The 25261-nt window shown below is 40.9% G+C and overlaps 1 protein-coding gene across 1 annotated transcript; it reads right to left on the bottom strand.

The window, feature by feature from the left end:
- Window positions 1-3760: 3760 nt before the first annotated feature.
- Window positions 3761-19263, bottom strand: LOC308103546 (GTPase IMAP family member 9-like). Its single transcript, XM_080453567.1, has 3 exons — window positions 19182-19263; window positions 8233-8286; window positions 3761-7913 (listed from the first exon to the last, which is right to left on the bottom strand). Exons 2-3 carry the CDS (start codon window positions 8267-8269, stop codon window positions 6970-6972), a joined length of 981 nt encoding a protein of 326 aa, XP_080309693.1. The 5' UTR covers window positions 8270-8286; window positions 19182-19263; the 3' UTR covers window positions 3761-6969.
- Between the last annotated feature and the right edge of the window lie 5998 nt (window positions 19264-25261).

Below are 25261 nucleotides of genomic sequence, written 5' to 3'. Positions count from 1 at the left end.
AATAACGAAAAAAGTGGGCTTGTGGAAGAGAAAATGCTTCTTTCAGCTCAGTAAATGATGCAAAATGGTTATTTATACATATATCTGAAAAAGATATCAGACCCTTTCCCTCCCAACATCTAAAAGCTGTTAGGTTTATTGATCGATAATCATAAACCCCTATGCTGATGATCAGACACCAATGAAGACACACGGACACAGAGATCTCATTTACTTGGCAAGGAGTACAACGACAATGCTTCACATAGATTGTTCCACGATCGTACTGCCGTTATTCTGTCTCACACAACATTTTATTACAAGCAGGGCGTATCCAAAATGTAAGCATCTCATGGAAAACTACCAGTGGCTTCTCAGTCAGTTTGTGGGGGCATCTGGCTATGTGTGTGAGTTTACTGATAAGGAAAGAATGTTCTCCAAGCACAACGCATAACGAAAAAAGTGGGCTTGTGGAAGAGAAAATGCTTCTTTCAGCTCAGTAAATGATGCAAAATGGTTATTTATACATATATCTGAAAAAGATATCAGACCCTTTCCCTCCCAACATCTAAAAGCTGTTAGGTTTATCGATCGATAATCATAAACCCCTATGCTGATGATCAGACACCAATGAAGACACACGGACACAGAGATCTCATTTACTTGGCAAGGAGTACAACGACAATGCTTCACATAGATTGTTCCACGATCGTACTGCCGTTATTCTGTCTCACACAACATTTTATTACAAGCAGGGCGTATCCAAAATGTAAGCATCTCATGGAAAACTACCAGTGGCTTCTCAGTCAGTTTGTGGGGGCATCTGGCTATGTGTGTGAGTTTACTGATAAGGAAAGAATGTTCTCCAAGCACAACGCATAACGAAAAAAGTGGGCTTGTGGAAGAGAAAATGCTTCTTTCAGCTCAATAAATGATGCAAAATGGTTATTTATACATATATCTGAAAAAGATATCAGACCCTTTCCCTCCCAACATCTAAAAGCTGTTAGGTTTATCGATCGATAATCATAAACCCCTATGCTGATGATCAGACACCAATGAAGACACACGGACACAGAGATCTCATTTACTTGGCAAGGAGTACAACGACAATGCTTCACATAGATTGTTCCACGATCGTACTGCCGTTATTCTGTCTCACACAACATTTTATTACAAGCAGGGCGTATCCAAAATGTAAGCATCTCATGGAAAACTACCAGTGGCTTCTCAGTCAGTTTGTGGGGGCATCTGGCTATGTGTGTGAGTTTACTGATAAGGAAAGAATGTTCTCCAAGCACTCAGGCCCAGAGGAGGATCACTTTAACATTTGCAGGAATACACACTAAGCATATAGTATACATCCACAAGACATTTAAAGGGATATTTCACTTTCAAATAAAATAAACATTTAAAAAATATATTAAAAATAAATGAAAAAAGTAATGGAAAAATTACGGCCCCCTCACGCATTAGTGTCCTACTAATGTGTGAGGGGGCCGTGATTTTGCCATAACTTTTTTCATTTTTTAAAAATATTTATTTTTAATGTTTATTTTATTTGAAAGTGAAATATCCCTTTAAATGAATACATTGAAGAAAGAACTTAAACACACACTAATCCCACTTAATACATATCTGCACACAAATGCTGTAAACCGGTCCCTTCAAAAGCTGTATCTGACTGAGATGGAATTAAATTAAGATTAAAACAAATAGTAGAGTGTACTGACAGTTCAGGAACTGAAAGCACTCTTTTTACCTGTTTAAACATTTGTATTGAATTTGTCAGAACAAAATTGGCTCCCACTGAATACCCTTTAGAGGAGAACAGGAGAGCTGAAAGAGAGCTATTCTTTACTGCCTGAGATTCGAACTGGAGCCACTTGGGAGCAACAGAGGGGGTTTGGGGAAGCTGGTCTTGCCAGTAAATCAAAGCCCCGAGATTGGTTGCCCAATAATAGTGTTGGAATACAGGGAGGGAGAACCCCCCCAGTAACTTTTAAGGTAAGGTTTTTGTAAATGACTCTTTGAGATACAGTTGGTTTTATACCCCCAAATAAAATACATTATTGTAAAATCATTTTTTAAAGAAAGACAATGAGAGCTTAATTGGGATGTTCTGAAATAAGTACATAAACCTGGGAAGGGAAACCATCTTAATTGCGTGCACACGCATACATTATTTATGTATTATTAACAAACATTTTGACCGAATTCTTTTTAAATTATTTGTTTAGTTTTTCTTTTAGTTTTTTTGTTATTCAAAATTTTCAAAAAGAGTAGCCAATTATTTTTTAGAATCAGAATCAGAATCAGTTTTATTGTCACATCACAGGTTTACAAGGTAAAAAAGTGGGTGAAAATCTTTTTTGTACATCGTTCCCATCGCAACGTTAGTTTCCATAGAAAGAAGAGGGGGGGGGGGGGAGAAGAAGAGGGTGGGGGGCAAGTGGGAAGGAGATCAAAACAAGAGAGCAACAGAAGGCCAGCCAGACAAGTTATCTACATATTTACAACCTGAGATAATAAAAAACTAAAAAAAACTAAACTAAGGTGCCTGAGCATAGCAGCAATGTATTGTATACTGTGCATGTTATACTTATACTGTGCATGATAGACAATGGACGTTAAGGTGCTTAGAGGAAAAGGAGCACAATAAAAAAAGACAAAAAAAGTCAGTGCGTTACACAAGGGATTAAGGTGCAAAAGGTCAGTGCGTGTCCACCTAGAGTGGACTGACCCTAGTATAATCCGCAAGTAGCTCCATGAGGGAGTGCAACAAAAAGTCATTTGTACCTGGTGTAGTCCACAGGTGTGTCCGAGGGGGGGCTAAAGTCCAAGTCATTGTCCCTGGTATAATCCACAGGTGTGTTCAGGAAGAGCCAGAAAAGTCTGCGCCACCTGTTGTCAGGCTGCTGAACAAGGCCTATGCCTCAATTCAGGCTTATGCCCCATTCAGCATTCTGACAGCAGCCGGATTGAAGCTACACCAGTACCTGGTGGTGGAACTCTTGATACTGCGGTAGAGCCCCTTGCCCGGTCGCGGTCGTTGTAGGGGGTTGAACAGTCTGTGACTTGAGTGGTGCTTGTCCTTGATGATGCGCTTGGCTTTGACCACGCACCGCTTTTTGTACAGTTCCTGGAGCTCTGGGAGCTCGATTCCCATTATCCGCTCTGCCGATCGCACTACTCGTTGTAGGCTGATCTTTTCTCGGGCAGTGCAGTTCCCGTACCAGGCCGTGACACAGCCTGTTAGGATGCCTTCAACAGAACTGTTGTAGTACAGCCTGAGGATGCGATGTCCTACTCCGAGCTTCTTCAGGCGGCGGAGCCAGTACAGTCGCTGCTGAGCCTTTTTCCTCACGTGTGTGGAGTGCGTCTCCCATTTGAGGTCCTCCTCGATGTGTACTCCGAGGAACTTGAACTCGCTGACCCTTTCCACTGCAGCACCGTCGATGAGGATGGGCGCATGGTCTCTCCGCGGCCTCCTGAAGTCCACGATCAGTTCTTTGGTCTTGTCGACGTTAAGAGAGAGGTTGTTCTCCTGGCACCAGCGTGCCAGTGATTTGATCTCCTCTCTGTAGTCAGACTCGTCGTTGTTGACGATTCGGCCTATCACTGTCGTGTCGTCCGCGTACTTTATGATGGTGTTGGAGACATGTGTGGCTATGCAGTCATACGTGTACAGGGAGTAGAGGAGAGGGCTCAGCACGCATCCCTGGGGTGCTCCGGTGTTGAGGGTCAGGGGGTCGGATGTGATGCTGCCCATTCTCACCACCTGATGTCGGTTGGACAAGAAGTCCTGTATCCAGTCGCACATGCTTGGGTGTAGCCCTAGGTCTCTGAGCTTTTTGTCAAGTATTGCTGGGACAATGGTGTTGAATGCTGAGCTGTAGTCCACGAACAGCATACGTACATATTTGTCCTTCAGCAGCTTGTTGTCCATGTGCGAGAGGACGGTGTGGAGAGCCATGGCAATAGCGTTGTCGGTGGATCTGTTTTTGCGGTATGCATACTGCCACGGATCCAGCGAGGCAGGTAGCGTGGAGCTGATGTATTCCCTCACCAGTTTCTCGAAACACTTGCTGACGATCGGGGTGAGAGCAACAGGTCTCCAGTCGTTCAGGCATGTCACTTTGGCCTTTTTGGGAATGGGCACAATGGTTGACATTTTGAACCCTGCAGGGACCACAGCCAGGGAGAGGGAGAGGTTAAAGATGTCAGCGAAGACACCCGCCAGCTGGTCTGCACATGTCTTAAGGACCCGGCCTGGAATCCCATCAGGTCCGGCTGCCTTGTGGATGTTGACCCGTGTGAAGGCTGTACGCACTTCTCTCTCCGAGATGGTTAGAGGGTTCTCCTCTGCTGGTGCTGCTTATGGCCCCGCTTGGCTGCCGCGGTTGGAGCTGATCTCAAACCGGCCGTAGAAAGTGTTCAGTTCGTTGGGGAGGGAGGCAGGCGGGTTCACCTCGCTTCTGGTTCTTGTTTTGCAGTCTGTCAAGGTGTGTACCGCCTGCCATGTGCTCCTGATGTCGCCATTGCTGAGTTTGTCTTGCATCTTTTTTACCCCCTCTTTCTCCCCAATTTTGTTGTTATATGCCAATTAATTCTTCCCCACACACATTTCTGTGATGTCACTGCTGTGACAGCACAGCAGTGTCCAGTGAGGAGCCCATACCGGGAGGACGTAGAGCCTTCATCCTTCTCCTACCACCCAACACTCCCTGCTGACAGGTGCCGCCCCAGTCTGTTGGAGTATGTGCAATGATGACCAATATATCACCCTCTCCGACCAGCTTCCCTCCCCCGAACACGGGCCAATTGTGTTCGCATAGACGCCCGACAAAGCCAGATGCACCACGGTGGGTTCAAACCTACAACCTCCGTGGTGGTGGGCAGGGACTTTACCACTGCGCCCTAATAATATATACTTAACACATTGATTGCCAATAACGAGTTAACTCGTTTTACTCGTTTTTTAAATCCATCACTTGGTTGCCAAGATCGAGTTAACTCGTTAACTCGTTTTAACTCGAGTTAACTCGTTTTTTTACTTTTTTTTCTTATTTTTTTATTTGACCCAAAGACCAAGGAGATATGATTTTTCGAAGATCTAGACTCCCATCCACTTCCTTGTTAACTTAAAACTTAAAAAGTCTGTATCTCGGCTCCTGAGTACTTTTTTTTTTCAATGAAAAATCTCTGGCAATAAACTGCAAAAAATCTGAAATAACTAAAAAAAAAAAAACCTTTTTTTCCTTTTCTTTTATTTCGTTCTTGTTTCTAAATACTTGGGGGCAAAAAAGTGTGGTCCTTCTAGGGGTTCATTAATGTTAAATAATCAAATTCCATTTATCTTAAAGATAGAAAGCCCATCTTTTGTCCAATAACTTGTCCTTTCCATTAATCTTATAAGTCACCTTCTCCATAGAGTACATGTCTTCCACTTTTTCCAGCCATCTATCCACCATGGATGGTTCCAATTAAGCCTTGCAACCTCTTGTTGTTTGAGAGCTTTTTTTCTAGATATCCTATATTCTAGAAATTCTAGAAGATATATAATTCTCGATCCTTCTGTAAACCTTTTGGGGAGTGTTCCCAACAATATATTGTGTTTTTCTACAGCTCTCCCAAATATTTGTGAAACGTTTGACCAAAATGTTTGCATGTAAAGAAAAATTGTGTATGGTCAGCATTATTCTCCCCACATTCCCTCCGGCAGCTTGTTTAGTGTGTACTTGGATATCGACAGAGGTGTTTGGAAATACCATATTCATCTTCCAAGCATATTCCTGCCAAAAAGGGGATCTTGAAAATGTCTTTAAATCTCTGATTCCACTCATTACCTTGTATAATTGTTTTCAATTCTTTATCCCATTTGTCCATAATATGATCTAGATCTTCTCCTGAATTATTTGATATATTGCCTGGAGGCAGTGACACCTGAAACTAGCTGAGGCTTCTCAAACGCACCAGGCCCAGTCTTTGGGCCTAGGCCTACGCTGGTAAGTTTAGGTCCGAGCCAGAATTTCTCTGTTTGTCATATCTTCATATCTTATCTGCAGTGGGCCACCGTGTGTGGCCCTCGTCTGTAAGTCTCGTCCTGAGTTGCTGCTTGCCTGCCTGCCTCCGCAACACCTTGACTGCATTATTTCTATTACAGTACATCTTTACTGGGCCCAGATTTCTCTGTCCTCCCCCAGCAATCCACCACAATGGCGATGTCACACACCTTGCCACCTGGCTGCGAGGGTTGCCACCACCTGTCCCAAAAGGTTGGAACTGGAGGACAGAGTTCATGCTAACAAGATAAACCAGGTGCACCTCAGCTACTTCACTTACTTGAGACCAAAGTCAAATTTTGCCCATTGCATATATTATAACATATAATCAATACATCACACATCAATTAAGTCTTATATCAGTTAGTTTAGTTATCTTTTCTTCAGATCTTCCTCCTCTCTTCGTCTCCCCTCTTCATTTTCTTTAAGAATTCTCTTGGGTCAGCAAAATGAGTAGGGGAAGCATTGTGGTGCAAAATCCTTGAGGGTTGTGCTGATGTATAGCATAGCCTATTCATAATAGAATATATAGAATAGAATAGAATAATACAATATATAATCAACACATCACACATCTATAAAGTCTTACATTGATTTATTGTAAGATAAACAGAACACAACTTATTAGTTATCAGTTATCAGTGATGAGAATAGTTTCAATTGGTCTGTAAGAGAAAGTGAGGAGAGGTACAATATCTACAAACCAACAGATCAATCCAAAGACCTAAAGCTGAGTTTCAGAGGTGAGAATCAAGTATGATAAAGTATCAAGCAAACCATGTTTTTCTTTTCTATTTTCTATCCCTTTTCATTTATTTATTTTTGCTGAACTAAAACATAACATTTTCCAAATATGAACCACATATACAAATTGATGTTTATTCTGATGTGGATTTCTTGACTTATCTCATTGAAGCTTAGTCATTCATTGGATGATGCACTTTTTTTCCTCTTTAACAGTCACTGCTACAACCCCTAACAAACCCCCGACTACAGTCCCTACTAATGCACCAGCTGGGCCAAACACAAGTCCAGCAGTAAATCCAACTCCAGCACCAGAAGCCACAAGTCCACAATTCATGAATTTGTTTGTTTTCTCAGCTGTTGTTCTTGCTTCTAGTTCATATTCTTCTTTCAACGATTGAATTGCTTCTTTCAGAGCATCTCCCCGGAGTGTTTTCTTCAGTTTTTCCTCCTCTTCACATCTCTTCTCTTCATTCTCTTTAAGAATTCTCTGTTTCTCTTCCTCTATTGCTTTCTCTGCCTTTTGGAACATCTCATTGGTGTAGTGGCTTCCTCCATTCTTCAACACCATGCTGTTGATTTTCTTCAGCAGCTCAGAGACCTGAGAGGGATACTTGGCTTTGTTGTTGAAGACATGATAGCGACCCTCACATTTGCCGATGAATTCTTGCAGTTTTGGAGTATTTCTCACAAGTTCTTCAACTGATTCATCTTCAAGCTGGTCACCACCAGTGAAGAGAATCATGGTGTATTTATTTGACATTTCACCAAACATTTCCTCAACTATTTGCACAGATTTCTGCTCCTCTTGTGTGAATCTTCCCAGTTTGGTCACAATCAGGAACACATGGGGACCAGGAGCAGATAAACTAATACACAGTTTGATCACTTCAAGGTTTTCGTCTGTGGTGAGCTCGGTGTCAAAAAATCCTGGTGTGTCAATAACAGAGACATTACTAAAAGCCACTACACCTCTGACCTTCAGACAGTTCTTTGTCAGAGATGTACCTGCAAACTTAGTTTCAAAAGCTTTATGACCCAGGATGGTGTTTCCAGTGGCGCTCTTTCCAGCTCCAGTCTTCCCAAGCATCACCATCCTAACTTCTTCATCATTTATGATGAGAGCTAGTGGATGAAAATGATATATTTAAATATAAAATAGAGTTGCAACTGTGGTACTTGGTACGGTTGGGTTCACTCAACACCAAATCCCTCTACACAAACAATAGGCGATCTACAAGCTCACAACGTGTAACATTTGCGACTCGTTGTGGGCTTGTAGATCACCTATTTTTGGTGAACGTTCCCCCTAGAATAGGGATGCTGGGGTTCAAGTGGATAAAACTATTAAAAATACAAAATAATAATTATATATACATGCATATTTGAAGTGTGTGTGTGTGTGTGTGTGTGTGTGTGTGTGTGTGAGAGATAGCCTACATACCTTTACCTGCCATCATGCTGCTTAAATCTCCACTCATATCTGTCTTTTTTCTTACTTTTTAGAGAGAGAGAGGGGGGGGGCAATAGGTCTACATTAGAAGACAGATATATATATATATATATATATATATATATATATATATATATATATATATATATATATATATACAGTGATGAGCTGTGGATTTTTGAACTAGGGGGGCTATATTTTCTGACGTCACGTGCACGCGCACGTGCACGCATGTGCATATAGCCAATCAGCTCAGTGCTAGTTGAAATACTGTATTCAACATGTGATTTTTAATGTAATTATATCTTATTATTTAGTTGCATTGTTAATTTGTTGTTTTTATTTTTGTTTCAATTAATTAATTATTTTATTTTCCTTTTAGTTTTATATAAAAGCCCTTTACATAGACTCACCCACACATAAGTACTTAAAATAATCAGACAACTTGTCTTTGTCTTGTCTCAGAGAACTGGGTCCTCTTCTAAGCGATCACCTTCACACTCTGCAGTGCAGAGACTGTTGTCTCTCATTGTGAGAGGAATGTACACATTCAATTCAAGTCCATGGCTTTTCTCCAGTAGCCTAATGTTATGCAAAGCAGCAGCCAGGTAGACGCTATTGAGAACGGCTCGCCGCTGACGGCGCGAACCTTGAGAGGCTATTGTTTAAACTTTAAGGTGTTAAGACCGCAGCTGACGGTGCGTGCTCGCCCGTGCATGTGGAGCTCCCAGCCCCCCAGCCAGCGCCAGAACTAAGGGGTCGCCGACCCCCCATAGCACCCCCTACAGCTCATCCCTGTATATATACATACATACACACATATACATATGCAGCTCTGTTCTTTTGGGTATGGCGAGCGGCTGTTAGGAGTATGTGTAGCCCCCACAGTCAAATTAGCCAGAAGGGGCGTGCAACTGTCCTGGCTATCGGGCTCAGTCTTAATGGCATAACTGGTAACACGTCGCACTGGCGAGTGAGAACTTCGGGTTCAATCCCAGCTCACTGCTTCCATTACATATGCATGAACCCGGCGTTTATAAATTGTAGCCTACTTTCACACGGATGATTCGATCATAGATAAAAAATACTGTCGGTGACAGAGTCAGATGTCCTGAAGCTGTCCACTCTAAATACAACGTTTGAATAATATATTTATGCATTAAATTACAGCGGTGAGGTGACATCTGCCAGGTAAATAAAACACTAAAGTGTCCCCATTGTGCAAGTCAATTAAATATACTTAAAATACCAAAAGTAAAAGTATGCAGAATGTCCCATTTCCCAAGTCGTATAAAAATCTTTTGAAAATAGCAGATCTACAAGCTTGTGACACGTTGTGAGCTTGTAGATCTTCTATTTTCAAAATATGTTACTTTTAACCATTCATAAACATGGCGAGCGCAACAGCTGTCACTTTGTTAGAGGAACTGGGGACTTTCATCATAACGTTTAACTATAAAACTTCGAAATTAAGGAAACATGTTTAGCTCAGCATCATTTATATACTGTACATTTAGTGAACTTGGCATATGCTTAATATTTTTATCAGATGATCAGATCATCCGTGAGAGTACAATTTGTAAACTTCGGGTTCATAGAGCATGAACCAGCACAGCGGCTCGCCCTACCCAAAAAACAAGAAATGACAAAGTCATAATATAGCCGCTTGCGGCAGGCTCATTGTGCAGAATGTCCCAGCCAATGCAACGGGGTGTTGTTAAAACATTTAGAACACGTGCACTCCTTCTCTGTTGCAGCCAGGCCATTATATCTTTATAGGTTGCAGGTATGAGGGGATATAATTCCTTTGTCACTTACTTTAGGCCTATAGAGTAGGTCTACATGTACATAAAGGTTCGTCATCATCAAGACTGGAATACTTTTTAACTCCGTGGCATTATGAACGTCCGAGGATTATGCCTCTGTTCTGAACGATGTTGCCAGATTTGGCGAGAGAAATAAGCAACCAGGTCTATGAAAACAATCTCAAAAGAAACGACTATATGTAGGCCACCCAAGCACTTTAAAGTGTAAACCTATATAGAAATACATTGAATATTTGAAAATAGCCGATCTACAAGCTCGTTGTGAGCTCGTAGATCGGCTAGAAAAATCTGGGTTTTTTTTTTTTGAAAATGTATGAATATTTTCCAAATTCACACAGATCTTGCATGGGGGGTTATATGTGACTGGGTATAATGCTTTATGCCGCAAGTTGGCATTTTTCAAAATTGGAACATATTTGAAGATGTGATCATTTGAATCTGGTTATCTATAATAGTGCAAACTGAGATAATCCCTTCTAAAGAATTGTCACTTCGGAGCACCTCTCAGCTCCAGGTAATGGGCGTGAACAATGGGTAATTTATTCAGCCTAGCCACTCCTCTAATCACTCCCCCATTGACACCTTTCAGTCAGCTGTCCACTTTATTTAGTGCCAAGGACCCCCATAGAGGATCTGTGTTGTAAAAAAAAGGCATAATAAGTAATCATCATAATAGATTTAATACAATATTTATTTGAAAATAGCAGATCTACAAGCTCACAATGCATGCTTGTGGATCGGTAATTTTGTAATTGCCGATGTAAGTAAATGTGTTGATAAAATCCAGTGCTAGTGTTGTATGTGTATATCTATAAAGTAACTCAAGTTTTCAAATAATTGTAGTGGAGTAAAAGTGCAATATTTGCCTGTGAGATGTAGTTGAGTAGAAGTAAAAGTACTGATAATTGGAAATACTCCAGTTAAGTAAAAGTACCTCAACTGGTTAATTATTTAAAAAAAAATTGAGCATATTAAGTAATCATCATCATAATAGATTTAATAAAATATTTATTTGAAAATAGCAGATCTACAAGCTCACAATGGATGCTTGTAGATTGTAAGTAAATGTATTGATAAAATCCAGTGCTGGTGTTGTTCTGTGAGAGAAACAAGCTACGAGGTCTATGAAAACAAGGCCAAAAGAAACGACCAGTTGCACCACATGAGGCCAAATACAGCAGCTATTTTCAAAAAGAATCTTGAAAGCAAGGCCAAATAAGCAGTGGTGGAGAAAGTACTCAAATTCTCTACTTAAGTAAAAGTACCAATACTGCAATATAAAAATACTCTGGTACAAGTAAAAGTCCAGAATTAAAAATGTACTTGAGTAAAAGTACAAAAGTATTGGCATCAAAATGTACTTGAAGTACCAAAAGTGAAAGTACTAAATATTTGAAAATAACAGATCTACAAGCTCACAACGCGTCGCATGTGAGCTTAAGTACAGTACTTGAGTAAATGTACTTAGTTACTTTCCAGCACTGCAAATAAACGGCTACATGTCGTCGTGACGTCTTTGTTGAAATGCAACATGGCGTTTGCACTTTGTTCATTTACAGCCTGTACATCTACATAAACGTTCAGATGTAAAATATAAAGTGCTTACCCCATGGCCACGGATGTTACACGTCATTTCGGGTGGGTCTAAGTACCCGTATCTTCCGTATTGTTAAATAAAAAGCATTTTATTCCGATCGGCGGCCATTTTCGCATAGAGTTATAATGTATCAGAGTGCATACACCCCCCAACCGCTACAGGCGCGTAGTTAAGAAAAACGGAGACAATGGCCACCAATCGGAGCAAAATGCTTTTTATTGAACGATACGGAAGATACGGGTACTTATGAGGGCCCGTATATAATTATAACACCCGTAGCCATGAGATAAGCACTTTATATTTGAAATCTGAACGTTTATGAAGATGTACGAGTTGTAAATGGAGAAATGCAAACACCAGGTGTAAGTTCAACCATGACGCTAACAATGCTAAGTTCGTCGACTAGCCTCGTCACGCCACCGTTGTTTTTGTCCACATCTACAGTGAAATTCTTCCATACAAACGAACATCGAGCGGCCTGTTGTTTAGCTGGGGCCGCCCTCACCAATAGCTGCTGTGTTTGCAACATGTGAGCAACATCATTTCTTTGGTTTTAATGTCAATCATTAGCGTCCTGTCTCGCTCGCGCAACATAGCCGTTCATAGTATGGGGAAGTCTCAGGCTCCCAGTGGGGGTCCTCGGACCACCAGTGATTGCTTTGCGGGGGTCCCCAGGCCCCCTTGTATATCCGCTATAGCTTGAAGTGCTAATATGGCCGGTAGTTTCTCTCTCTCTCTCTCTCTCTCTGCGCGCGTGTGTGTGTGTGTGTGGGGGGGGGGTTAGCAGCTCTGTAGCCTGAGGCTAAGTAAGATGCACTGGTGTGAGGAGCGTGGATTTCCTTCGAGAGGGGAAGTGCTGGGAGGGGCGAGGGGAGGCGGGTGCTGCAAAGGAGGAGAGGCATTGGCTTAAACGGGAAAGTGTCCCCATTGGCTTAAAGTAGTGAAGGACAGCCAGGACAGCCAATGACAAATAGGTGTCGAATAGGTGTGAAAAGTGGTCCAGCCTGTCTGTAGACCCGCCAGCTTTCAGCAAGCGGGTAAAAAACAGATCTGCAAGCTGTCGACACGGCATGTCGCAGTGCGTTGACAGCTTGTCTGTTTTTTGGGTATATATGTATATATATAAAAAAATATTACGGCCGGGCCGGTGCGTCCAGTAAGCCGGCACCGGCCCAGCCGTATATATATATATATATATATATATATATATATATATATATATATATATATATATATATATATATATATATATATATATATATATATATATATACAAATTACGGCCGGTGCGTAACGTACACACACACACACACACACACACACACACACACACACACACACACACACACACACACACATATATATATATATATATATATATATATATATATATATATATATATATATATATATATATATATATATATATATATATATAGCCTCTTCACTGAATGTAAGTCAATGAGGAGCATATTTTTAAATAATCGATTGCTAGTCAATGGAGAAATTATTTTTGATTTCTTGTCCACCTTTTTGTCAAACCTGGATTTGACTTAAATTCAGGCTTATTTAATTCTTTTTTATTATTATTTAATTATTTTTGATTTCTTGTCCACCTTTTTGTCAAACCTGGATTTGACTTAAATTCAGGCTTATTTAATTCTCCTTTCGTGTAATAGGCCCAAGGGTGGTTAATAAAAAACTATTTGACTGTGTTTCGTGTTGTTATTGCATATATTTGATGCTATTGTTTATTGATTGATTGAATTGATTGAATATTTTATTAGGCAAAAAATGTAAAACAGCACAGTTACATTTAAAATATTTTGTCTAACAGGTCCGTTCATAAAAGTCCTTGCGGACTTGTTTCCAATGAGGGCCTTGGTATTTAATTCATAGGCATATATAGTGGCACCACAGTTCAAATATCATTACAAAATAAACAGCCAAAAAAATATATATAACACTATGTACAACCAAAAAAAATAAAAAAGAGGGGAAAAACAGAGTCAGATGTCCTGAAGCTGTCCACTCTAAATACAACGTTTGAATAATATATTTATGCATTAAATTACAGCGGTGAGGTGACATCTGCCAGGTAAATAAAACACTAAAGTGTCCCCATTGTGCAAGTCAATTAAATATACTTAAAATACCAAAAGTAAAAGTATGCAGAATGTCCCATTTCCCAAGTCATATAAAAATCTTTTGAAAATAGCAGATCTACAAGCTTGTGACACGTTGTGAGCTTGTAGATCTTCTATTTTCAAAATATGTTACTTTTAACCATTCATAAACATGGCGAGCGCAACAGCTGTCACTTTGTGAGAGGAACTGGGGACTTTCATCATAACGTTTAACTATAAAACTTCGAAATTAAGGAAACATGTTTAGCTCAGCATCATTTATATACTGTACATTTAGTTAACTTGGCATATGCTTAATATTTTTATCAGATGATCAGATCATCCGTGAGAGTACAATTTGTAAACTTCGGGTTCATAGAGCATGAACCAGCACAGCGGCTCGCCCTACCCAAAAAAAAAACAGATCTGCAAGCTGTCGACACGGCATGTCGCAGTGCGTTGACAGCTTGTCTGTTTTTTGGGTATATATGTATATATATAAAAAAATATTACGGCCGGGCCGGTGCGTCCAGTAAGCCGGTGCGCACCGGCCCAGCCGTATATATATATATATATATATATATATATATATATATATATATATATATATATATATATATATATATATATATATATATATATATATACAAATTACGGCCGGTGCGTAACGTACACACACACACACACACACACACACACACACACACACACACACACACACACACATATATATATATATATATATATATATATATATATATATATATATATATATATATATATATATATAGCCAGGGGCGCTGACTTTTGTGCGCGACCATGGGGGCTGAACTTGACCACCACTCGCGCCCCCCCCCCCCCCTCCACCCACTGCGTCGCGGGCATGTAGGCGCGCGAAGCGCGCGCGATTTTTTTTGCTTAATTAATTCATTAAATGACCATAAAACAACATTAACAACACTCTACCCATCCTTCAGTGTGTCCCATCCTCAAATGTTTTACTTAAATAAAAGTACTTATTTTAGTAGTTACTACTCCACTACATATAGACAAATATTGTACTTTTACTCCACTACAATTATTTGATAACTTTATTTACTATAGTTACTTTGTAGATTTTGATTATTATTATTACAAAACCACTTATACAGTATATATACTTTGGCAATTTGAAAATAGCAGATTTGCGATGCGTTGTGAGCTTGTAGATCTGCTATTTTCAAAGAATTTGTATACATTTTACACGTTTGAAAACTTGTGAAATGGGACCTTCTGCATAATGAGTACTTTTACTTTTGGTACTTTAAATACATTTTGATACCAATACTTTTCTACTTTTACTCAAGTACATTTTGAATACCTTACTTTTACTTGTAATAGAGTATTTTTACACCGCAGAATTTATACTTTTGTTTAAGTAAAACATTTTAGTACTTTTTCCACCACTGGTATTCAGTGCATGCAGTGAGTGACTGTTAGTGCACACAGGACGAGGGAGTCAAGGGACACAGCATAGCGACCCTTCATTTCAATAAGGGCAGACGGCAGAGCCAAAACCTGCAGAACATGTTTAGCACACAGCCATAGCCATGGTTCACATGACTCATGGTGCCGAGTCCCCCTGGTCTAAACAAGTTGTGTTCGATTTTTCGAGCCGCAATAGCCCCGCCCCCCCCGCCGCGAGCCGTTTCTCTGTCTGGGCAATTGTTCTAGGTGTCAACGGCGCGTTAACACCTATCTGCGCCCCGCTATAGTAATGGTAATAGTAATGGTACTGTAAGTTTGAGCCTGACATCTGAGATTCATGAGGGGGCTGACCAATTGACTGTGGGGGCGCTAGCCCCGACGCCCCCACGTCATCGGCGCCCCTGTATATAGCCTCTTCACTGAATGTAAGTCAATGAGGAGCATATTTTTAAATAATCGATTGCTAGTCAATGGAGAAATTATTTTTGATTTCTTGTCCACCTTTTTGTCAAACCTGGATTTGACTTAAATTCAGGCTTATTTAATTCTTTTTTATTATTATTTAATTATTTTTGATTTCTTGTCCACCTTTTTGTCAAACCTGGATTTGACTTAAATTCAGGCTTATTTAATTCTCCTTTCGTGTAATAGGCCCAAGGGTGGTTAATAAAAAACTATTTGACTGTGTTTCGTGTTGTTATTGCATATATTTGATGCTATTGTTTATTGATTGATTGAATTGATTGAATATTTTATTAGGCAAAAAATGTAAAACAGCACAGTTACATTTAAAATATTTTGTCTAACAGGTCCGTTCATAAAAGTCCTTGCGGACTTGTTTCCAATGAGGGCCTTGGTATTTAATTCATAGGCATATATAGTGGCACCACAGTTCAAATATCATTACAAAATAAACAGCCAAAAAAATATATATAACACTATGTACAACCAAAAAAAATAAAAAAGAGGGGAAAAAAAAAATATGTACAAGAACAGGGGGGGGGGAGGGTCTGCTGTCTAACGGGAAAATGGTACTACCTCCACCTTTGGCCTCCTGAAAGGTGACTTTTTAAAGCTTTTTTAAATGAGCCCAGCGAACTGCATTTTTTGACTCAAAAAATGCAGTTCTAACTGTTAGACTATTCCAATCCTGGGTGGCAGTGCTGTAGAAGGAGAATTTGCCCATGTTTGATTTATGGGTGGGTGGTACCAAATTGTTGTTAACGCTCCCTCTGGTACTGTGACTGTGGGTGTCGCTAACCTTTTGGAGGTATTTACTCAGATATGCGGGAATAGGGGGCAATTTTGAAGGCCAGTCCCATTTTTTGTTGTTTAACCCTGTCTTCCACCCTGAGCCAGCCTAGGCTGGCAAAATGGGTGGGAGAAAGGTGGGTCATGGGCCCCAATCCGAGGAGTAGCCGAATCAGTTTGTTTTGGGAGGTTTGAAGCTTAGTCTTCAGTGACACTGAGGTGTTGGAGTACCAGGAGGTGCAAGCATAGTCAAAAAGTGGTTGAATCAGGGCCCCAGATAGGGTCCTGAGGGCCTGAGGGTTGACAAAAGAGGAAACTCTGCCCATAAATTTGGTTCTCTGGTTTACTCTTTTGACCACCTTTGTAGCCATGCTTTCACCTGTCAGGTATGTGTCAAGAACACAACCCAAATAGGTAATCTCTTCTTTGCTAGATATAATTGTGTCATCGACTTTGACCTTGAAATCATTTACATCCATCTGTCTGAGGGAAAGTTTGGTCCCAAAGAGAATGGATTCAGTTTTCCCAAGGTGTAGTGACAGTTTGTTATCGGTAAGCCAAGTACGGATTTTTGAGAGTTCGGAGCTGAGCGCCTCCTCAACTTGCAACTTGTCCTCTCCCGAGATCAGGAGTGCCGAGTCATCAGCGAACAGGAACAATTTGCAGTTACAGGCAGCACTCATGTCGTTAATGTATAGAAGAAACAGTAACGGCCCTAGAATGCTGCCCTGAGGAACCCCACAGCTCACCGGGAGGGATGAGGACATGGTTCCGTTGATGTCAACCACTTGTTCTCTTCCCTCCAGGTAAGATCTCATCCAGTTTAGTGATGTGCAGTCAAAACCAATCGCCCTCAGCTTATCAAGTAAAATTGAGTGGTTTGCAGTGTCGAACGCTTTTTGGAGGTCCAACATGACCATGCCGCAGTATTTGCCCGCGTCTACCTCACGTTTGATGTGGTCGGTCAGATACAGTAGGCATGTGTCAGTGGAATGGGAGGTTCTGAAGCCCGATTGGAATTCAAACAACAGTTTATGCTCGCTGAGGTAGCTGTTGATTTGTTCTTGAATTAATCGCTCTACAACCTTTGAGATGGAACAAAGGATGGAAACAGGCCTATAGTTGCCAGGTTCTAATTTGCTTCCTTTTTTATGCAGAGGGATTACTCTTGCCAACTTGAAATCCTGTGGGACGTGACACTGGCTGATGGATAGGTTTGTGATTTGGGCTACTATGGGGGCAATAGCAGTAGCTGCGTCTCTGAGGAATCTGGTGGGGATATTGTCAAGGCCGGTGGCCTTGTTTGGCTGGAGGGCGAGTAGTTTTTTCTGCACATCATCAGCATTTACTGGTTTGAATGAAAAGGAGTCTTTTTTAGCCCCTAGTTTAACATAGTGAGCATGGATGTGGTCAGAGCCGTACAAACCTGAATGCTGAGGAAGTTTGCTTACCAACTGGGTTGCAATGGTGGTAAAAAAGCTGTTAAAACAGTTTGCTACCGCTTGCTTGTCGGTAATGAGCACGCCACTTGAAATAATGCAGATGTTTGTAGCTTTGGTTTGAATTTTGTTGTTGCAGCCCAATTTCTGTAGCGCTTCCCACAGCTTTTGTGGGTGGCTTTTGTTTGCCTCAATGCTTTCATTTAAGAAATTCTTTTTGGCAGTTTTGACCAATTTGTTTACTATACTTTGTTTACTTTACTTTAAGCACCCAATGACAATTTATAGTGAGTTATACTCACACTATAATGGATTATAAAAGTGATTATAATGCACTTTAAGTATAACAGTGATTATAATACATTATAAATTATTACAATGTACATTTGACAACTGTGAGAATTAATATAAACTATGATCCTTGCCCCCAAAAAGGCAACTATGAAGTGTTATAATACTTGACCCTTTAAGTTATTATAAAATGCTTTATAATATGTAATGATTATTGTTATAACGCTGTGTTTATAATACATTATATATCTGTACATTTTACAACTGTGAGAATTATAATAAACTATGATCCTTGCCCCTAAAAAGGCAACCATGAAGTGTTATAATACTTGACCTTATAAGTAATTATAAAATGCTTTAATATGTAATGATTATTGTTATAAAGCATTGTGACTATTTATAAGTGCTTATAACTATAATCATACTGTGTTATAGGCAGATTATAATGCATTATGAGTATGTTTATAATCAATTATAGACATGGGATGCATAGCAAGTGTTACCGTGTCCCTGCAGTGCTCTGGGCTAAGTCTAATCCCAGCTCTGCCCCTGCCTATGATCCATAGTCATCATCAGTGGTGAACAAAGTTCTCTATATAATTCAAAAGTAATAATTACAAAGTGCTTTTCAATATTAATGCATTTTGCTGTATTGAAAAATAAAAAGTGGTGAAAATAGCCACAAGTTCACCATCATATGTCACATCATGTGTCACCCTTGCTAGAAATGTGTGAAAAGTACAATATTTGCCTTTAAAATGCAATGGAGTTAAATTCATTATTTTCCCGAAACAAACAACAAGATACAAATTCCAATTTTTTGTTGTAAAATGACAAAATATCTGACCACTGAATGAATGCTGTCATTAACATCCATTAAAGAGGTTAAATCATACATTACCATCTACATGTCACTAAAATACAAGAGGTCTCAGTGTCTTACCTGCTTCAATATTGAAATCCTAATGTAGGTCTGGAGAGACGGAGGAAGTATAAAGACAGGCTTTGAAACTTCATCAACAAGGACCAGCTCACTGACACGTCTCTGGCGTCAACCTGACATTTTTATATATTACAGTCTGGAAATCCTTTGATAGGGGGAGCCAGCTGCCCAGCCAGCACGCCCACGTGGGACCCATATGGGTTCAATGCGGGCTACTTGGGTACCAAGTGGGCATGGGCTTGAACTGGGCAAATTATGAGGGTCCCACATGGTCTGCATATGGGCTAACTGGGCACGGGCTTGAACTGGGCAAGCCCATGCCGGGCCCACATGGTCTGCATGTGGGCTAACCGGCATGGGTTGGAAGCGGGCAAGCCCACGTGATTCCCACGTAGGCTGCAAGTGGGCTAACTGGGCGTGGGTTGGAAGCGGGCAAGCCCACGTGGTTCCCATGTGGGCTGCATGTGGGCTGCATGTGGGCTAACCGGCATGGGTTTGAAGCGGGCAAGCCCATGTGGTTCCCACGTGGTCTGCATGTGGGCTAACCGGCATGGGTTGGAAGCGGGGAAGCCCACGTGGTTCCCACGTGGTCTGCATGTGGGCTAACCGGCATGGGTTGGAAGCGGGCAAGCCCACGTGATTCCCACGTGGTCTGCATGTGGGCTAACCGGCACGTGATTCCCACGTGGTGTACATGTGGGCTAACCGGCATGGGTTGGAAGCGGGGAAGCCCATGTGATTCCCACGTGGTGTACATGTGGGCTAACTGGCATGTACATATGGGCTAACTGGACACATGCATATGGGCTAACTGGACACATGCAGCCCACGTGGTTCCCACGTGGGCTGCATGTGGGCTAACTGGGCATGGGTTGGAAGCGGGGAAGCCCACGTGGTTCCCACGTGGTCTGCATGTGGGCTAACCGGCATGGGTTGGAAGCGGGGAAGCCCATGTGATTCCCACGTGGTGTACATGTGGGCTAACTGGCATGTACATATGGGCTAACTGGTTATGGGTTGGAACACACACACGCGCACTCACTCACTCACTCACTATAAATTTAATAATGTGTAAACAGATTTGTTTTAGTTTTTTGTTTTACCACTGCCAAACTAAACACTAATGCCAAAAATAGCCAATCTACAAGCTCACAAAGACGGACAAAATATTCAACCCCATTTTAAGTTGTACTATATCTTCCTCTTCTACCCCAGATTTTAACCCAGTTTCCTGCACAAGTGCTGACATATTTTACCATTAAAATAGAGCCTGCCTGCTCAGGGGATGATTTCAATCTTGACCATCAGGTCAGAATTTGTGTCTAGGTGAGACATGACCTTTGACACAATCGAAATGTCTCAATAGAAGAGCAGGGAGACAAAATGCAACCACCCCAATTATATATATATAATATATATAATATATAACATACTCTACCATACAGATTGGACATTACATTGTATTTTTAAGTTTATAAGTATTTGTTTTTATTTATTAGAGATGGCCATGGCAGGTTAACTGTTTAACTGTTAACCGTTTAACTGGTAACCATTAAAAGGATCCCTGGCTAATAAACCAATCTACAAGCTCAAGCTTGTAGATCGGCTGTTTTTGGCAAAGAGGTTTGGTGTAGAGGGGAAAAAAAGAGCAGACCAAGTACAAGTTTACTAAGGGTTTAAGTGGTTAAAGCCCAACTCACTTTTTCTTAGATTTTAACAAGTATAACTGTGTCGTTTGTGATAGGGAGCAATTATAATACAATTTGTTCATAAGCTTGTGGATTCAGAGCGTTTTGATTTCTTTCAGTTACATGTGCTGCTTCAAGTCAAAGCACATTTGTATTCTCCTGGTCAAATCCAGACTAAATCCCCTCCCCCTGACTTCCTGTTTCACTTTCAAAAAAACTTTGGGTCATTTTATCGTCTACATAGGCTTATGTGAGCCCCCCAGACCGTTTTTAAGTTGCTTGATTCAGTATTTAGATATTTGATATTAATTTTATCAGACACGCCCCCTTCCTATACAAACCCATTATAACTTCAAACTCCATTTTTAACATGTTAGATTCATCAAAAACACCCGTCCTTGGTTCTGGTTACTCACCCTGCCCTCCTAATACGCGAGGGGGCCGTGTTTTTTCGATAACTTTTTTCATTTTTTTATTATTATCATATCTTTTTTTTCATTTTCCCCCAAAAATATTAAAAATAAATGAAAAAAGTTATCGAAAAAACACGGCCCCCTCGTGTATTAGGAGGGCAGGGTGATTAAACAGAACCAGGGACAGGTGTTTTTGATGAGTCTGATAAAAGGAATATCAAATATCTAAATACTATATCAAGCAACTTAAAAACAGTCTGGGGGGCTCACAAAAGCCTGAGTAGACGATAAAATGACCCAAAGTTTTTTTGAAAGTGAAATGTCCCTTTAATGGCCCTATCTGTGTGTGACCCTGTGGGGGTCACACACAGATAGCAACAATGAAACAATGGGTATTCAAATGATCACTTCAAAGCCATGCCAGACTAGTCTGGGGTTGGGTGGTTTAGTTTATTTATTTCTTTAAAGGTTAGTTTTCATTTTTTATTGTAATATGGATTAGTCAGAAAAGTTTTTTTTTTAAATAGCCGATCTACAAGCTCTTTTTTCAGATAGATTGTTTTAGTTACCTTTGAAAATACACAATCCTGTTTCAGTTAGTTATATTTTTTTGTAAAGCCTTGTTTTTTGGCTTAGGCAGCAGTGGGGACACACATATCTTCCTTTTAGAAAGACAGAGAGTATTTTATTTAAAACATAATGAAAACAAGAAGTACAGTTGGAGGGGGTACAGCATTGTGTTAAACAGAGCTGTGTGTGTGTGTGTGTGTGTGTGTGTGCGTGTGTGTGTGTGTGTGTGTGTGTGTGTGTGTGTGTGTGTGTGTGTGTGTGTGTGTGTGTGTGTGTGTGTGTGTGTGTGTGTGTGCGCGTGCGTGCGTGCGTGCGTGTGTGTGTGTGTGTGTGTGTGTGTGTGTGTGAGAGAGAGAGAGAGAGAGCTCGGGTGTTAATTTAGAAAGTCGAATGTTTACATCAGCACAGGTTATGTTGATAAAGGCTGGTGATGTTTGCTTTTATGCAGTATTACACACTTTACTTAAGACAAGCAAGGCCATTGTATTTAGTTTTCAGTTAGTATTTTATTGTTATTTATTTATTGTTTATTTGCTCAGGCATTTCTAAGGACAGCTAAAGGTCCTGCTTGCTTTGGGTCCTAAAGGCCCCCTCTTTTTGTCCACTAAATTCAAATTTAAACTGACAAAGGACTCAAGGAGCAAAGCAGAGAGGAGGATTGCCTTGTGATGGATTTCTGCTTTCATAACTAAGTAGGTAAATATTGCGTGTGTGTGTGTGTGTGTGTGTGTGTGTGTGTGTGTGTGTGTGTGTGTGTGTGTGTGTGTGTGTGTGTGTGTGTGTGTGTGTGTGTGTGTGTGTGTGTGTGTGTGTGTGTGTGTGTGTGTGTGTGTGTGTGTGTGTGTGTGTGTGTGTGTGATTAATTTTCCTTTATCTGTCTAACTTTAAGTTTAATTTGGCAACACATTTGATGTATACCAGTAGAAGGCATGCCACAGCATATACAGTAATGGAAAGTTTCATAATTCTATAATTTCTAACAGTTGGCTTCTTGTCATTTCTATTAGGAGGACTGAAGAACACAAGGATGCAGAGAAGGCTCTCTCCAAGTGGTTCACTGGGGCTCGTGATAGAGGTGGAAACAGAGTTTGAGCTCAGAGACAGATTCCACAACTGGATGATGCACCACCCCAGTAGACAAAGTCTCTGTCTCTCTTTCTCTCCCCTTAGCAGCACAATACTTGGTTGGTTCTGTCACTGGGGATTTAAACAGAAAGGCTCAAGAGACAACCACGTACACAGAGGGCCCAGATTCATCTGCAACATGAAACTGGATCTCAGAATCCCACGGCCCTGTTACATGGTTTGATTGATTGATTGATGTACTTTATTTAGTAAGACATGAGAACAGTACATGACAGTACATAACAGTACATGGAAGTACAAATTCACAATACAAGGTCTACTAAACTGGAAATCTCATTAAGCACTGAGCTTGTTTAAGATGAGAACCCCATGCACACAAATCATGATGACATATAAGAGACAGACAGATATACACACTACTATACAGAATGTCATACAATCAATTTACAGGTTACTGGTATGAAGAGTGAAAAATATGTACAAAAGAAGAAAGAGAGAGGGGGGGGGGGGGTAGGGGGGTAGGTTAGGTTAGGACATGGGGTAGGTTAGGACTTGGACCGGGGCCATTTTTGAATTGCAGCCTCCTGAAGGTGTATCTTTAGGGCAGTTTTGAAAGTGAGTAGGGTTATACACTCCTTTACTCCTTTTGGTAGGGCATTCCACATTTTTGATGAATAGCATGAGAACGAGTTCATTCCCTTTGTTGAGCCAAATCTGAGTTGAACATGATTTGTGGAGCTGCCTCTGGTGTTATGATCATGGACTTCATTAACATTTTGGAAGTATTTTGACAAATACAGGGGGATCCCAATGTTGTGGTGTATCTTGAAGACCAGGCCCATAGCAAGTTGCTGTACTCTGTCCTCAACCCTAAGCCATCCAATCCTAGCAAAATGAGCAGGGGTTAGATGGGTTTTGTGATTGAGGCCAAGAAGTAGCCTTACAAGTTTGTTTTGGGATGTTTGGAGCCTTGTTTTTAAGGCCTTGGAGGTGTTGTGATACCATGAAGTGCATGCATAATCATAATGACCTTGTAAGAGGGCCCCTGCAAGAATCTTCAGAGTATTCTTACTGACTAGACGATCAATCCTCCTCAAATAGCGTGTTGTTTGGTTAACCGTTTTGATCACTCTTTTGGCGTTTTTGTTACCGGAGAGGTTTGCCTCCAAGATGGAACCCAGGTAGGTAATTTCCTCCTTTCTTGTGATAACATCATCACCCACTTTGATGCTGTGTGAAAAACTCTGAAACTCTCAGCCTTGCTAAGGTTAGGACTGGACCCAAAGAGGATGGATTAAGTTTTACCCAGGTGTAATGAAAGTTTGTTGTCGGAGAGCCAGATGCAGATCTTGTTGAGTTCAGTGCTGAGAGTTTTCTCAACCTGCAGCCTGTCCCTGTCCGAGACCAGCAGAGCCGAGTCATCTGCGAACAGGAACAGTCTGCAGTCGCAAGCTGAAGACATATCATTCACATATATCAGGAACAGTAAAGGTCCTAGTATACTTCCTTGAGGAACACCACAAGTCACTTCCACCACTTGCTCCCTCCCTTCCAGGTAGGATCTCATCCAGCTCACAGACGTATCATCAAAACCTATTGCTTTGAGCTTATTGATCATAATTGGGTGATTAACGGTGTCAAAGGCCTTCTGGAGGTCCAGCATGACATGCCGCAATATTTGCCCTTGTCGACATCTTGTTTGATAGAGTCGTTCAAATAGAGAAGGCATGTGTCAGTGGAGTGGTTTGTTCTGAAACCAGATTGGAATTTGTAAATTAGATTGTTCTCGGCAAGGTACTTATCGACCTGTTCATAGACTATTTTTTCCATGACTTTCGAGATGGAGCTAAGAATAGAAATAGGGCGGTAGTTGCCAGGGTCTAATTGGTTTCCTTTTTTGTACAGAGGGGTCACCCTTGCTTTTTTGAAGTCGTTAGGGACCCGTCCCTGTATGATGGAGAGGTTTATTATGTGAGTAATGATTGGAGCAATGGAGGCGGCTGAGTCTTTTAGAAATTTGGCGGGGATGTTGTCGAGTCCTGTGGCTCTGTGTTGTTGAAGTGCACTCAATTTTTTAAACACCTCATCTGTTGTCACAGGGGAGAGTTTAAAATCATCTTTGCGTACACCATGTTTTTCGTAAAATGAGTCAACATACCATGTCTCCCAGAGTGAGGGACAATGGACAATGGAAGTTTTTGATGCATCTCTTATACACAATTTATTTATTTTTTGGACCATTTTTATTCTTATATTTTGTTTAGGGGTGTGCCGATATATCGTCCCGCGAAATATCGCGATACGTTTTCGTGACGATATGTGT

The sequence above is a fragment of the Gymnoscopelus braueri genome (genome assembly GCF_963280865.1).
Source record: "Gymnoscopelus braueri genome assembly, chromosome: 2".
Lineage (NCBI taxonomy): Eukaryota > Metazoa > Chordata > Actinopteri > Myctophiformes > Myctophidae > Gymnoscopelus > Gymnoscopelus braueri.
This window is presented reverse-complemented; position numbering and strand designations above follow the sequence as displayed.